Here is a 17,377-nt window from a genome sequence, read left to right on the forward strand (position 1 = left end):
CCACAAGCCCACACTGTGTGAGTGACTAACTCTAGTTTTTCTTCTACTATGGCACCGCCCCCATCCTCTCACTGGCTCTTTTATTCCCTCATCCTTACTGCTGCTGCTCTCTCCTTTCCTTTCTCCTCCCCTCTCCTTTTTTTTTCTCGTCATACTCTTCATCGCTGCTTGCTCACACCAAACCAGCTCACAGCCAAAGAGCTCCTCTGTCCCTCTCACACCGATCAGGCTTTAAACCCGAACTTTCCCCCTGAAAAAAACTGAGACACACTCCAGAGGAAGTTATTGCTCAAATCTAAAGGTACAGATACAACTTCTATCTTAGTATTTTACCATTTAATATGTCTGCAAATGCATTTTACCATTTGACTGTATCTGTGTGTGCATGTTTTTGAGACTGAATCAGGTTCAGTATAACCACACGTGTTGTCGTTACTCTAGTGCACGTATGAGGAAGTGCCCTCACAGTTGTTGGTGGAACTCATGTGTTCTTCACTGCATTTTACTGACATAAGAATCTAAGTTTTTTTTAGAGGAATTATATGTTTTACAATGCATTTTTGGGAGACTGCATGATTATTACTTTTTTCCACTTTTCATGAGATGTATAGAGGTTTTGATTGACAGTTCATATAGAGCATAGAAAAGCAATTACACACAATAACAAACCCTTTTTAACTGGCTGAACTAAGAGTGTGAAAAAGTGGTTGGTTGTCTACTTGTCATCAGTGTCTTCCTGAGCTCAAATATCTAATGCTAACTCTCACAATCAGGACACTTGTTAACCTCCAGTCAAAAGGGAGTGGGGAGAAGGATCAACAGGTGATTTAGTAGTTCAAATCCCTGCACGTTCATAACAGATCTGAAGATTCCAGTGGCAGATATGACTCAGAGTAACGGGGAGAACCCCCAAAGGACCCGGAGCGGTCTACACCAGATCCGGGCCGGGATCCAGTCCCGATCACTGTTGGCCAAGAAGAGAGTGGAGAGCATCACAAAGGATGATGTGAAAGGATGCTTCCTAAAAAATGCCTTTGTGATCTTTACCGTCGCTGCTGTCATTATTGGTAAGTGGGAACTACGTATTTCTTCGTCACATAACACACATCAGTGTTTAGACGCTGCACATTTGATTGACTTAAAACTGGCGATTATTGGAGAAGACTTTCTATGTTCCTCGCTTTATCATCTGTCACCATTTCACACCTTTATTCAAACTTGTAAAGAGGAAGAAAGCCGCAAATGTTCTGCCTCAGCCCAACAATCCATTAATCTGGCGTGACTAACACCCCTGCAGCGGGACAGAAGAAGGAAAAGAATAGAAACAAACTCACCGGATGAGAGAACAGAAGGACCTCCGATGAACTTAGCAGACAGGCTTTCATATGACCCTGCAGCTGACCCTTGACCTGTTGCCATTAACCTTCGAATCAGACTCAGTAGGAGGTGAGCCAGGCCCACCCACCGCCTGCACATCTGCAGCCCTGCTAGAATTACACCATGCCATGACAAACACATTTGACTGATTGTTGAATTCAGGATATTCTTCACATCAGGCTGCACAAGGGTCAGCCACCTGGGCACTGTTGGTGGATTAATACTGCAGGGGATAAACTGCTTGTTGAGAGAACAGACTTCACTGAGACTGCAGAAAAGAACTTCGGCACTCATTTACACAAGACAATCAAGTTTGAAAAACTGCCACTGTCAGCTGTATTTTATTTGTGAAAATGTAAGTGTTCTTACTCAGGAGTCTGCGAGGCAGTCGTGTGATAATAATGTGATGTTTCAGGTGTTATTTTGGGACTCTGAAGCGTATCAGTATTATTTTGGTATTGATATCCATTCATAAATCTGCTACATTTTTGCTGTGATATGATTATATCCAACTATAGATGTAAAATCTGGGACTCCCTTAAGGTCTAGTCGTGTTAACACACAAAAAGGTTTTGACTTTTCTCCCACATCTGATCCTCATCGCAGGCATCATCCTGGGTTTTGCCCTGCGGCCCTTTAAGATGTCTTACCGGGAGGTGAAGTTCTTCTCTTTCCCCGGAGAGCTGCTCATGAGAATGCTTCAGATGCTGGTGCTGCCCCTGCTGGTTTCCAGCCTCATCACAGGTATGAACATCAGGTCAGCCATCAGGACATTGCCCAGCAGACTTTTATTCATTAATTTTACCTCTTGCTCTTCTATTCCTTTGAAATAACATTTTGACATAATGGATTTTCAAAAGCTCAAAATCATCTATTTCCAGGCACTGATAATCAAACTGAAATATTTCTCAGGCATGTGAATTTGATACAATTTGTTTTATTAATTCAATTCAATTTAATTCAATTCAATTCAATTCAATTCATTTATAGTGCCAAATCATAACAAAAGTTATCTCAGGACACTTTACAAACTAGGTAAAGACCACACTCTATGACTTATTTATGATTTACATAGACCCAACAATCAGTAATTTTTAAGTAAATAAATGTGGCAATGTTGCACACATCCAAGGCTTGCACACAGCACTCCCACATGGTTGTAGCATCATTACGGTAAAAAAAAAAAGTGTAGGCTATTTTGAGTTCAAATGTACCTCAGATATCTAAAATAAGTACACATAACTAGACACTTAGATCAACTCCGTGTGACACTGTTTTGTTCTAAATTTATATATCAAACAGCTCATAACTTACCGCACTTTACTGTATCTCCTAATACCCAGGGGTGAAAGTAGTTTCTATTTCTTGCCTAAAATACCTTTAATTATTTATTAGTCTATTTATCAAGCATTCACTAGGACTTTGTATCACACTAGTATCACTCATCCTCCTGTATTAGGTATAAATATTACAAATAAATTGCATACACAGCGCATATGTTTTAAATTTTTGTTTGAGAGACTTTGCAACAAACGTCTGTCTGCTAAAACACTTTGACTACCAGCTGTGCATGTTAGAGCAAGATCTGGTTAATCTGGTTTTATTACAGAAACATGCTGCTCCAAGAGTGGACACACTTGCTAATGCTAAGTGAATGCTATTAGCTAAAGTGACTGTGTTGACCTGCATCAGTAGCTACACACCAAAGCCTGTGAATATTCCCATTTGTCCAGGCCATCGTTATCCCCAAAGCAAGTCCAGTTGCTTTTGACTGAAATTGCTTTGGGGACAACTACACACCAAAGCATGGCAGGTGAATGGAAACTTCTCCATTTATGCAAAATCAAGTCAGACACTTGTGATAACATTCTGAGCCTGTCAGAGTAAAAATACACTTTTAGTTCACAGATATTGTCGGTGTGCAGGTTCAGCTGGTTCGCAGCAGCCAGACTGTGGCTCCACTCAATACTGACACATTTAAAAACACTCACTGACACAGAAACACATGTTTCCCTTTAAAGTGAGTTACACTTATGTCTCTGGAAATGTGAACCGAGTTTGTATTTATCTGTTCCATCAATTAATACTAATAATAACAAAGGATGGGTTTGAGCATGTTAAGCAAAAATACCTGTTTCTTCAGAGCAGATACACCCGATTTATTCCAGCCAGTTATACAGATTCCTTTTTGTACTTAGCCAATGAAAAGACAAAAACTTAGTAGCCCTGAGTACCTGGCACACATGATTTCTCAGGAAATATCAGCTACAAACTGCATAGTGTTGCAACACTCATCATGTTTGATTTGAAGGAAGCAACTTATATCTTGTAAGCAGGTGTGTTGTCATGCAGAAAGTGCAATTTTTTTTATTAGAGACAGTATGTTTTTCTTTACTTAAACCCTCCTAATCGTTTGGTAGGTCTCAGTACCGGCCAGTACCGGCTTACTTTCACCCCTGCTAATACCACCTAGAAAATCTACTATTTGCTTTGATCCACACATCTGCAACATATCTGTAAGCCTGTGTACTCAGCAGGGGTCCATAGCCACTGTAGAAGTAGCCCCCCACCAGACAGAAACCCATCCACCTTCGACTACTGTGTTGCCTAATACTGTCTATACTAGCCGGAAGTGGAAAACAGCATCAGTTTGCACATATGGAAAAAGTAGTACCACTCATTGACTCTATTTATATTACGTTTTTGTTACATGTCTTGAAGGTAGCATGTGTATTATGTGTTTAAAGTTCATACCATGGATAATATTATTGTTGTTGTTGTTGCGGCTCAACTGACAAACATGTACCTCATGAATGGCATGAGGCAGCTGTTTGTTCAGTCTACGCTGTTTGTTGGTTTGGGGCCCAGTGGTGGATGGGGTTAGGTTGACCTCATGTGTAAGAGAGTTACAGAGGAAGAGAGATATGTTTTGAACTTACACTACTGGTCTCAATCATAGACCCATGTCGTAATGGTCCTGAGCTTGATACAAAACAACCAAAGAGATCTCAACTTTGCTTTGTTTTAATTGAATAAGCAGGGATGTTTTTCTTACAGAGGCAAAGGCCTGGGGGTTTGTCACTGAGTGGAGCCTCCACTTGTTATGGAGGTAAAAGTCGTGGAACATGTGAGTTTCCATAAACACTGGTCAGCAGCACTGACCACTGACAAAGGTAGGCGGGACATAATGACACCAAATGTCCAGTCCCTGAGCAGTGACTGACAGGGCAAAAAGCCTGTCTCCTGAAGCGATGACAGATACACGTTGTCCGATAATAACCTGCTTTGTGCTGCAGCGTGACATCAGCATCCTCTGACATCATATCACATGACCACAGCTACAACATGTGGAAACCAACAAAATGGGCTGTTCTGTAGTCAAGTCATCCAGCACATAACTCCTTGTGCCCTTATCCAATTATCACATGCAATGTTATTAGCTATAAAGTTGTCATTGGACTAGGAAAAGTTAACATAACACAGAGTACATTACTGTACCAGAAAGGGACTCGAAACCCTGTATTGCAAGGAATATAATGTTTTATTTGTCTATTTTGTGTTATTAGTGAATAATAATGATTTAGAAAGTCTACACTACATTAGCACACAAAAGTAAAATACCTTGCATTTATCACACTTTAAACAGATTTTATCTGCATCAGCCAGAAAGGTACCATACCAAGAATAAACCATATAGCAGCACATAGAAAGCGAATTCACCCAGAGTGAACGTACTAAAATGAATGTCTAACAAGACTTCAAAATGCACAACTTAAATATTTTGACGTGGTTAAATAGTAGGTTGTATTTCCAGTCCTAGAATCAGAATCAAATTAAATTAGATTTTCTGTCTAGAATCGAAACTTGTTTGCCCTTTGAAAGACTATTGCTCATTCACTGCTGCCTCCTCTTTACTTTTAAACCTGCTTTTAAGCCCACTCCATAATAATAATAATAATAATAAATGCGACACTACAATATAAATATTTTTTTGACAGACAAAGACAATTAAGTTTGCCACTGCAAAATTGGCACAACATGTTTTGGGTTGACATGATCAGGTTCCACTCTACAAGAATCTAAGCACACTGAATGCTAACTGACTCCTATATGATAAAGTTATTGCAACTCTAAAATTTCCAAATAACAAACAAATGTACAGCTCCTCTGGAGATATCAGCCGTCGAAAAAAACATTTGTAACTGTGGCTTTGAAAAGTTGAGATGGACTTGAATTTTGATCCTGTGTAAAAATGAGGTTGAATTGGGAATCAGAAAGTTTGAGCAGAGTCCAGAGGGGCCTTGCAAGGTTGGAAATGAAGGAAACCAAGGCAGCAGAACCGAGGATCAAGTCTTCAAACAAACCAGTCAATCAGTGTTTGCCAAAACTCCATGTTGTCTTCGTGCATTTCAATATGAGAGCTGAGATTCCAACACAGAGTATTATATATAATAGAGCCAAGAAGAGGGCTGGACAAGGAGAGGGGATGTAGTAACAAGAGGAAGATTGTGGGGGAGCTTGAATGTAGGAGGAGGGAGTCAAGAAGAAGACCAGGGTGAGGATTAAAGACAAGACAAGAATGGAGATGAGGATGAAAACAGGTGTTACAGTAAATAACTGGACAGAGTCTTTGTGAATTTGTTAAATAAAGGAAGCAATGTTAAGGTAGACCCTTGTGGTCCCTTCAAAAATGCATCATATGCCTTGTTTTTACTTTATATATTCCACGTAAAACCTAATTTAAACATATCAGTGTCTAGAATAAAGACTCTAGGAAATACTTCTTTATTTTCTACCCCTAAAGTAAGTAAGTAAGTAAAATGCACAGAAATAATCTAAATGGGTCCAGTAAAGCACAGTCTTGTATATAAATGATGGATCCATAAAGTAGATTTTAAATTAATTGTGGAGATATTTTCTGACTGCAGGCCTTTAGGTAAAGTCGAAACGTGGAGTCAATCTTTGCCCAGCATCAGTGGTTGTTGATTGCCCTCTTGTCAGACCCCTTGCAGTCGCTATGCCCTGAGCTTCAACTCCCTAACCCCCACCCCAAAGTAGGCATGCTTTTGTGTTTGATGAACATTCCCCCATGAAAAAGAAAGTTATTCTCCCTGCTCTCCTTCAATCTTGTTTCTTTCCTTCTTTTGAAAGGATGGAATTTGTGAGGCTGCATCCGTTGTTGCCTGGACAACAGGCTGGGGATCATTGTGTGCGTGCGGGGCTGACTAAGTCAACACGTTTTCCCAGGGCTGTCAACAATGAAAGAGGATTGCAGCAATAAGATCAGCATGCAAGGAAAAGAGAGAGGGAAGGAAAAAGATGTTGGGGTGGGAGGGGAGGAAGAGCAGGGGAGGGGTACTATAAGGGGCACCCTGAACCGAGAGGTAGGGATGGAGGGGTGGTAGCGAGAGAGGTGGAGAAGAGGATCAAAAAGAATTGGCTAAAAGCCCTGGGCATGTTGAGACAAGAGGAACAGGGAGGGCCAAGACAGGGGCAGTGGACACACACACACACACACACACACACACACACACACACACACACACACACACACACACACGGAACACATACATCTCGGACCACAAAAAGCTAGTTTTGCGTTGTAAAGCTCCGAATGAATATAATGGCCATAATAGGACCTGACACTTGGAAAATACAACGCCACTGTCACGTCTGTTGAGGCAGCTTCTCTGTTTCCAAATCCAGTTCTCTGAATGGCTGTATTTCTTTTCTATTTACCATCATTATCCCGACTAAGTCTGTCTATTGCTATTAGAGCCATGGAGGACTATTTAGCCTCCAGGCTCTGTGATGCCCTCACTAACTATCAATTCTTAACTGAGAACCAGCTTTATGAAAAACTATGCATGCAACCTGAAACTGATTTGTGGCTTTTCAGCAAACTTGAAAAACAAAACTGTTCCTGTACATATAATCAGTATTCTGCCTTCCCTGCTTCCCTAATACTTTGTAACTCCATCATCAGCCGTTTCTTTTGAATATTTTTCTATATGATGCCACTTCTACTGTGCGTTGACACACTTGCAAAAGTACAAAATCACAATACAAGAACATAATTTTTTCAAAGACTTTCTCTGAGCAGCTATAATTTCAAATATATGTACTGTATATTAAATCTGTCCCTGGGTTCTGTACAATAGGTGTTGTTTTCCCTCCAGTAAAGGTCAGAGTCAGATTGTGTTTCCTGACACTCTTTGTTGTCACAGAAAGTTCGGCAGATAATCCAGATGGGTGTGTTACACCTATAATTGCAGCCCCTTTTCCCAGGCTAACTTAATGCTCATAGGGACAGCAGTTAGTGACACATCAATACACACTGTAAGGCCATGGGGCAGCATGACTAAAGAAGAGAGGTTTTTTTTTTTCCATGTACAGAAACAACAAAGACAGTATTTTTTATTAACTTAAAGCAGCAGTTTGGAGGAAATGGAATCAAATATATATCATATGTATATATATATAATTTTCATTCATGTATAATCACCTGAAACTAAGAATGGTTGTGTTTTCATTAGCTTTGAATGACCCCTTCATATCTACATAGGGAGCGGATCCTGTCATGTTGCACCACTATGATTCTACTGTATCCCAGAACGGACAAACAAAACACTGGCTTTAGAGATAGCCTTTTGTGTTTATGTTCCTACAGGCTACACTAAATCTGACACACAGGTCCTTTAAGTCTGAGGTTATGGCCCTCTATTAGAAATTTCCCTTCACTCTCTTGATGTGACTATATGCAGGCAACATTTGTGTTTTGGTTATTTTTGTTGAAGTGTATATGAGTGCAAGCATGTTGTGTGTAACTGTAAAGCTATTGGTAAAGGAATCACTGAATGAATACACCCATACACTTCTCAGTGACTCCTAAAGTTTACATGATGCCTGATGAAAGTGCTTAAACCACTGTTGCTGCGCTGCCGCTCCCTCTACAGGAATTGTTTGGAATTCCTACAGCATGAGAGTCTATCCATGCCTCTGATTATTATCACTGAGTGAAGAGCGCAGGTACCAGTGGATAAATACTTTTTTGTGAGAAGGATAGGACATTTGGTACTGATATAGATGTCCTTTTACAGGTATGGCCGCTCTGGACAGCCGTGCTTCTGGGAAAATGGGCTTGAGGGCAGTGGTCTACTATACCACCACGACCGTCATTGCTGTCTTCATCGGTATCGTCATGGTGCTCATTATTCACCCTGGAAAAGGTTCAAAGGATGAGTTCACCAAACAGCAGCAGATAGAGCAGGTCAGCCCTGCTGATGCCTTTCTGGACCTTATCAGGTACCTGCATACACACATGTATTCACCTTGAACACACTCACAAGTACCCTTCAGTACACTGATTCTGGCCAAATGATTTTATACATTGCATGCCTGTTTTTTAAATAATGTGCGCTTGTAATTTCTCAGTCCTCAAACAAATATGTACCTCTTTTGTTGTGTTTTCTAGGAACATGTTTCCTCCTAACCTTGTGGAGGCTTGCACCAAACAGGTAACTCTCTAACATCCTCTCTCTGTCTTTGCCCTGCAGTTGCATGAAATGTTTTATTCCTTTATTGTCTAACTTTAAAATATCAACCAGAGGGCACATTTCGCAAAGTCTCTCCAGTACAGGGGTTCTGTTTTTTCTTTTGAATGATTATATTGCTATAAAACACATAATTTGCCCAGCTGCCCATGCTTACATACCTGACAAATCCCTTGCACATACATTCTGATCCGTTTGTACATTTTAGTGCAAATAATTCAAACTGAACATGTTCGCCTGGAAATTTATTAACATTGGATACACATTTTCTTCAAATTCAACCAGCTAGATATACTTGCTATATCTTTAATGACTTTGAATCACAAGTATTAGCCTAAAAATGAAAATCTTATTGCCACACATTAACACATTAATTGGCCTTCTTCCAGTTCAAGACGCACTATGCCAAGAGAGTAGTCCATGTGAAGATGACAGTGAATGACACCATATTCACACTCAATGGTAGCCAGACGATAACCCGGGAAGAGATGATCCCAGTGCCAGGGGCTGTTAATGGAGTCAATGCTCTCGGCCTGGTGGTGTTCTCCATCTGCTTTGGTTTGATCATCGGGAGCATGAGGGAACAGGGGCGACCCCTAAAGGACTTCTTTGACTGTCTCAATGAAGTCATCATGAGGCTGGTCGCCATAATCATGTGGTAAGTACCAAGAGGGATGGATTGATGGAGTTAAAGTAGAATGAAGTGTTGGATCTGGATTATAAATTCACAATAACACCCGTCGATCCGCAGGTATGCCCCTATCGGTATCCTGTTCCTAATTGCTGGTAAGATCGTTGAGATGGATGACATCACATCCATGGGTGGCCAGCTGGGAATGTACACAGTGACAGTCATTTGTGGCCTTCTCATCCACGCCATCTTTGTCCTGCCAACACTCTACTTCGTCATCACCAGGAAGAACCCCTTCGTTTTTATTGCTGGGCTGTTGCAGGCTCTCATCACCGCCCTGGGAACATCCTCGAGGTATGTAATTGGGTCGGAATGAAATGGCATTGCTTCACTGCTTCAGAAACAGATTTTAAATAACACACACATACACACAAACACACACACAGACACACACACACACACACACACACACACACACACACACACACACACATTCAAAGAAACAGGCGCAAGTCCTTCAATGCTGTGATTATGTCCTTTATTTTATTTGTATGGATATTGTGCAGATTTCCAAAATCCAAGTGTTGAATTTGTATATCATAGCTGACTTGCAGTGAGTGGTTTTAGTTTTTTGTATACAGTCAGCCTTCCTGAATGTTACAGATGATGAGCGTTGATAAGGATGATTTAACAACTTACTGTAAATTCTAGGAGGCTGTGTGAATTTTTTCTTGTATGTGTTTTGCCTGTGTTTTTTTTCCCTTACCCTTCCTTTCCGTTTATCCTCTCTCAGTTCTGCCACATTGCCCATTACTTTTAAATGCCTGGAGGAAAACAACAACGTGGACAAGCGTGTGACCCGTTTCGTGCTCCCTGTTGGCGCCACCATAAACATGGACGGCACAGCTCTGTATGAAGCCCTGGCGGCCATCTTTATCGCTCAGGTCAATGATTATGACCTTAACTTCGGACAGATTCTCACCATCAGGTATGTGGTATACATTACTTTAAATATCCATTATTTATGTCATTCATCCAATGTAAAAGGATTAAGGAAAGGATTTGATTCAGTAAACCTCGTCTGATCTGAGAGTTGAATCAGTTTTGGATGGACTGGAGAAAATTTCTATCACGTTTGTCTTTCAGTATGGCAAAAAATAGCGCTTACCTAAGTGAGTCTTTGAACATTCTCATTTGTCCAGGTCATCGTTATCCCCAAAGCAATTTCAGTCAAAAGTAACTGGACTTGGTTATTTGTCTAGGAAGAGGTTTCACCTCTCATCCAAGAGGCTTCCTCAGTTCATGTACGCAACTGATCATGCTAGTGTAGAAAATACATTTAGCTGCTTGATCAACACAGAACCAATGCAACTGAGGTCCACCTTTTGACAAATTACACTGACTGCGTAAGTGCTCTATTGAGTCTTACAGCGTGCTCACACTGTCCTTTTGGCCTCGGCCAAAACCGGTTTTTCAGCTAAAGCCTAGTACCTTTAAGTAGTGTGAGTGCACCCGCTCCGCGCTGAACTGGGGCCAGCTGGGCCGCCACGGCCCGCTTGAAATTGAAATTGAAATTAACGACAGAATAGAGCACTAACAAAGTCGAAACCAACTTCCCACCAACGACTTTCACTCTAACGACGGTCGTTGGCACTTGGAGGACAAAGGGTTCCAGTGACATCATCGGCCTTGTGAGAGGTTAAATACCTGGATCTCCACACCAGTTAGTTAGACCAGTCCCAGCCTGGTCATATGCGTACACGAACTGATGAAGCCTCTTGGATGAGAGCTGAAACGTCTTACTAGACAAATAAAGAAGTCCAGTTGCTTTTGACTGAAATTGCTTTGGGGACTTACCGTGGTGAGGCACCTCCAAACCTCAAAAACTCAGGTTCTGGCATTTTAAATTAATTTCTAACCACCAGTCTCACTTTTTAGCTCGAGATAGATGGGTTATAGAATAATTTTTAAGTGATTCTCTTCAATGCAAGAAATGATCAACAGGTCAACATGGGGATATGTCTGTCACAGTTGCACGGCAATAAATTATTTGAAGTTGATTAAAATTTCCCTCTGCCTTGTTTCGTGCACCCCCCTCAGTATCACAGCCACAGCAGCCAGTATTGGAGCAGCTGGAATCCCTCAGGCAGGATTGGTCACCATGGTGATAGTGCTAACGTCTGTAGGCCTGCCCACCGATGACATCACACTCATCATTGCAGTTGATTGGTTCCTGTAAGTATTGGCTGTACCACAAATTAGGAAACTTTCTACTTAAAAAAAGGTTAAATATAGTGTAGTATGAATGCAATTAAATTCTGCCCAGGGGGATTTTAAGTGGTTAAAAGGGATCAACTTGGTGTGCTGTACACTCCTGAGTGGACTATAGGACAGCTTCCAGTGACACGCCCTTCACATTCCTCGTCCCTCACTCCATCTGGTTTTTATTCAGTCGGCGTCCAAACCCAGTGCAAAGCTCAACTTCCTCGTGCCTAATAGCTGTGTTCCACATGGTTTGAAGATTGCCTGGAGCCAATAAGAATATGCATCCCATTTACTAATAACTAACTTGTTATGTACACACATTCAGAGACTGTACATGGGGATTTCATTTTCAATGCCTTCAATGAATTTCTTTAATATTTCATACTCATTCTTAAGTTTAGTTATTTTTTCTTCTTGTCTTTATGTTTTGTGTTGTCTTGTCCTTTTTGTCATGTATTTTTTCATCTCGACATGTCTTGTTTTGTCTTGTCTTCTTTCGTCTTCTCTTGTCTTGTCTTGTTTCATCTTGATGTGTCTTGTTTTGTCTTGATATGTCTTGTTTTGTCTTGTTTGATCTTGCTGTGTCTTGTTATCTTGTCGTATTTTGTATTCTCTTCTCTTGATTCGTCTGGTCACGTCTTGTCCTCTCCCTGCCTCCTGTCCTCACCATGCTCTCTGTCTTCCTCAGGGACCGATTGCGCACCGTCACCAATGTCCTTGGAGACTCCATCGGTGCAGGTATAGTGGAACACCTGTCTCGCCATGAGTTGCAGAAGAAGGACCCCGAAGTAGGCAACTCAGTGGTGGAGGAGGCAGACAAGAAGCCGTACCAGCTCATCTGCCAGGAGAATGAGTATGATAACGAGAGACCTGCTGACAGCGAGACCAAGATGTAGAGTTCTTATTCGAAGTTGCATCCATTCTTAGGAAAACCATTGCACTGCATTGAACCACATTCTCAAACTAAGTTCTGCTGAACTTGCAAACCTTCCTCTCACAAGATTCGAGGGATCAGATTAAATTGTTATACAGCTAGAATATATTTCAACCAAGATGATGTTCCACTAATGTGTGAAGTCTGGGCTTTCCTGATACACTGTGGACTTGAAATGGTTTACTGTTGGTTGCATTGTTTTTCTAAGGGTCTGTGCTATGATGCGTCCTAAGAGTGCTATATCTGCCATAGGGTGGCAGCTGTTTACTATTAAGAATGAACTACTAGAGTCTGGTGGTCCGTGGCCTGCATGCCATATCCAACTCTTCTCAGAACTGCGATGACTAATCTCACCCACTAGAGGCCAGTATTGCTGTGAGTCTCAGCCATGCAGCATATTACAGCCCATACTTGCACAGACATTTTCTGGCTTCAAAGTTGTTGTTTTTTTGTTTTTTGTTGCAAAAACCTGTTTGGAGACTGATGTGAAAAGTGTTGGATATCATGCACAGATAAAGGCGTGACCAGGTTGACCGCAGTGGGGGAAAAAGTGCTGCTTATTTACAAACTTCTGTACAGACATTAGGGGCTTTATGTTCTGTGTTTTGGTGTACGGCTTCAACTGAATGAGTCAATATGTCATTTATCTTACAGCACACAACTTTGTCCCCTTACCATCCAAACCAGTAGGTGCTAGTCAAAGCTTTAAGAATATTTTGACAGCTATCCAGCCTTTTTGTCACATATATTGCTCGAAACCAATCATTACAATCATCAAGACTGACGAACCAAAATCACTCAGCCGTGTGTTAAACTGTAAATTTGCTCAGCTGAGAACTGCAATTAGATCAGAATTTTAGGCCATTATATTTCAGAAAATCACCAAACATACAATTTAATTAAATCATACCCACCCATGGCCAAACAAATCACTAACCCACACAATAAATCAGTACTGTGTAAATAGGCAGATAGTATTGATTTAATTGTGAGTTGACCCCTTATATAAGCCCTCTAACATGGGCATGGAACTCAACATTATTTGGTTGAAATATTCATGTTAGTATGATTTTTATATTAAATTAGTAAAAAGAGATTCAGTATGTTGGATATATCAATTTTCTCTCAATTGAGCTTTTCTCAGATAATAACACTGAATGTTTGATTTAATATGGATGTGTGTTGTAAAGTAACACATTTCATTTAATTCTCCATTTTTATTTTTATTTTAGCTAGCTTGACCTTGAGCTAATTCAGTATACATAACAGATGTAACATTTACATAGAAGTTGCTTTGTGTAGAAGATTATTTTGAATATACTGCACTTGTATAGAGAAATGTAGATAAATGTGTACATTAATTGTAGATTTGAACTGTAAAAAGGTTACAGTACTTGAGCATTGCGTATGTAAAGATGTTGTAACCCTGCTCTTATCAAACCTAATGACAAAACTAACAACCTCATTAGTTCCTTTTACAAATGCAAAACTGGCTGATTACAGGACCAAAGGTTTTTCCTTTACACACTTGAGGAAATGGAATAGTTCATTTGTTTACAGTTGCTGGGGCCTTGATATGTATGTTTCTCTGAAGAACACACGTGATGGCACGTACGTACACACACACACACACACACACACACACGCACATACACACACACACACACACACACACACACACACACACACACGCACACACGCACACACACACACACACACACACACACACACGCACACATACACACACATGACTGAACAATAGTTGTAGTTTTATCTTGCATGGACTTTTATGAATAAAAAAATGAAATCAGTGGTTTGTTTTCTTATCGTTTTATCCTGAACATTTTAAAGATGAGCCTTGGATGGATATGTGAGTAGTCTAGATGTCTTTAAATGTTTTGAAATTAAATCCTTGATTAATCCTCGTTCCCTGATCCACATTCTATCTATAATTAAGTCTTCCTGAGGTTTTGGGGAGTGTTTTCTTTTCAAATTGAGGGTCTAAGGACAGAGGTTGTCATTTTGTACTGTTGTAAAGCCCCTTGAGGCAAATGTATGTATGGCTGGACAATAATGAGAAAATCAAATATCATGATAGTTTTGATCAAAAAATGCTCTCTCAAAATATTTACACAATATTTTTGATTGGTTAAATAATCAGCAGTAATGTGGATATGATGACTAAATGGGTAAAGGCAATGAAATAGAACAGCTACAGTTAAAAAAAATGACATCACTTTACATTATACAACCTTTAAAACCAGAAACAGATTTAAGTCATATTACAATATCCAAAATCTAAGACACCATCTAGTCTTATGTCACAATATTGATATAATATTGATATATTGCCCAACCCTTAATTTTTTATTTGTGATATTGCGCTATATACTGTAAATAAAATGTACTTTACTTTAACTATTTGGATCATTTGGACATGCCTATAGGGAGTATCTGCCTGTGAATTACCCATATTCAATAGCTGCCCAGAGGGATACTGTACAGATACTGAACAGCTTAGGAGGCAGTATCTACAGCTAGACACTTACTAGCTTCCTTCACACTGTTGCCTCACTAACAAACCCAGCGCTATTTCTCAGCACACTGATCACCATCATATTTAACAAATGCTGATGCTGACACCTTGAGGTCAAAGAGTGATTTGGTCGCCTGTAATGCTGTAATGTAAAACACTGTTTTACATTACAGCATTTACATTGTGCAATAATCCTGAACAGTCAGGGTATTTGTTCCATGATGAGCAGATTAAGCATGTATCATATTTTTTTTTATCAATTTACATGCTTATCCCTTAATCTCATATTGACTCATCTTTGATGAGATTGTAAACTTTAAATGTGAACTAATCCAAATTTGATATAAGCCTATTTAAATTACTATGCTAGTGCAAAGCCTACAACAAGAAACTAGTAATTGGTTGTAATGATTTAACTGATATTTCTGGTAATCACATGGATGGTTCGTCATCGAAAAATAGTGTTTGTTTTTCTTATTTATTTTTTTTTAAGTTGTCTCACAGCACTTTTACTTATTTTTGGTTTCCTCTAACAAAGATTGATTTAATACTAATTCTTAACAATTCCAAATATTCGGCAAATGAAACTTACATTAATTTGATCATTAGCTTCAAAATACTATATCCATAACAAGATTTGAATTTTAAATCATATTTAACCACTATAGAAAAAACTTAAAACTCAAAAATAATAAATTGGCAAACACTATGAGATTATTTAGGCATTTCAAATGTTCTCCCTTAGTTAAGCAGACCCCATACATTTTTGTTTTTGTTCCTGCATTCCTTTTTTTATGTTTTACTGTCTTTGTACATTTGAATTTATGTTATTATTGTCATATGTTATATTATATTAATCCTGTGAATGTTCTCATTCGTCCAGGTCATCGTTATCCTCAAAGCAATTTCAGTCAAAAGCAACTGGACTTGGTTATTTGTCTAGTAAGACGTTTCACCTCTCATCCAAGAGGCTTCATCAGATCATGTACGCATCTGACCAGGCTGGGACTGGTCCAACTAACTGGTGTGGAGATCCAGGTATTTAGCCTCTCACAAGGCCAATGATGTTGATGTCGATGGGCGATATATAACGTTAATATATATATTTAGAAATACATTTTTGGCATTGTGTATAACTCAGGATCATGTAAGACCATACCATATATAGACGCTCCAGAACACTGTAGGCCTACATCAAAACCACCAGACACAGGAACAGCTTCTTCCTGCAGGCTGTCACGATGAACATTTAAAGGTTGAATATGGAGAATGAGCAAACCCCCATCTAGTGTCTCAAGATAGTAGTCGCAACAACAACATATAATTAAAAGCAGTCAGACTCTGTCCGGTAGCCTACAGGAGTCTGTTTGAACCCTTTCCCTCCGGCAAATCGCACCATAAAAACAGGTATTGCTGATGAGTGAACTGTTAGCCGTTACTGTTAGCCGTTACTGCTAAGTAAACGTGAAAGTTAGCTTACTGATCAAGGAAAAAAGTTGCCATTTGGGCGTGCATTTTAATGACGTTGAACTCCTTTATCTGAGTCCATGGAGTGAATGCTTGGCCTATATTGACTCTTGTTTTTGCCCGTCTCAGGTCACTCAGCTGCTGGGACAAATAAGCAGCTGCAGGACTGGCAAACTCCATTTCACCCAGTGCCAGCCTACAGTAGCTGTACCCAACAACAGACAACTATGGCAACCCACAATGCTGGCTGCTATTGGCTGGTACAATGTAAACAGAACGTGACAAAGAATATAAATTCAGACTAAATATATATTTTTGATGGAAAAGTAATACTTTCATTCTTTACCCCTCAAAATGCCCCGTGGGTTTATTATTTGATATATATATATATATATATATATATATATATGCATATATATGGTTTATATATAGATTTTAATAAAGATTCTACGTATTCAACCTTTAATATCCAGTGTCAGGAACAATCCCAATAAGCAACCTTACATTAATAATCCCATATTTATTACAGCACCATTTTCACTCTGCACCATTGCACTATTACTATGTTCATTCCATTACCCTGAGTTTTTTTTTATATATATGCTATTTACTTA

The 17,377-nt window shown here is 39.7% G+C and overlaps 1 protein-coding gene across 1 annotated transcript; it reads left to right on the top strand.

Moving 5' to 3' along the window:
- The first annotated feature begins 192 nt into the window (after positions 1–192).
- On the top strand, positions 193–14,325 carry slc1a3a (solute carrier family 1 member 3a). Its single transcript, XM_083912620.1, has 10 exons — positions 193–301; positions 861–1,067; positions 1,984–2,121; positions 8,478–8,682; positions 8,852–8,894; positions 9,320–9,588; positions 9,682–9,915; positions 10,355–10,549; positions 11,662–11,796; positions 12,515–14,325. Exons 2-10 carry the CDS (start codon positions 884–886, stop codon positions 12,720–12,722), a joined length of 1,611 nt encoding a protein of 536 aa, XP_083768746.1. The 5' UTR covers positions 193–301; positions 861–883; the 3' UTR covers positions 12,723–14,325.
- Positions 14,326–17,377: the final 3,052 nt, after the last annotated feature.

The sequence above is a fragment of the Echiichthys vipera genome (assembly GCF_963691815.1).
Source record: "Echiichthys vipera genome assembly, chromosome: 4".
In the NCBI taxonomy this organism is placed as follows: domain Eukaryota; kingdom Metazoa; phylum Chordata; class Actinopteri; order Perciformes; family Trachinidae; genus Echiichthys; species Echiichthys vipera.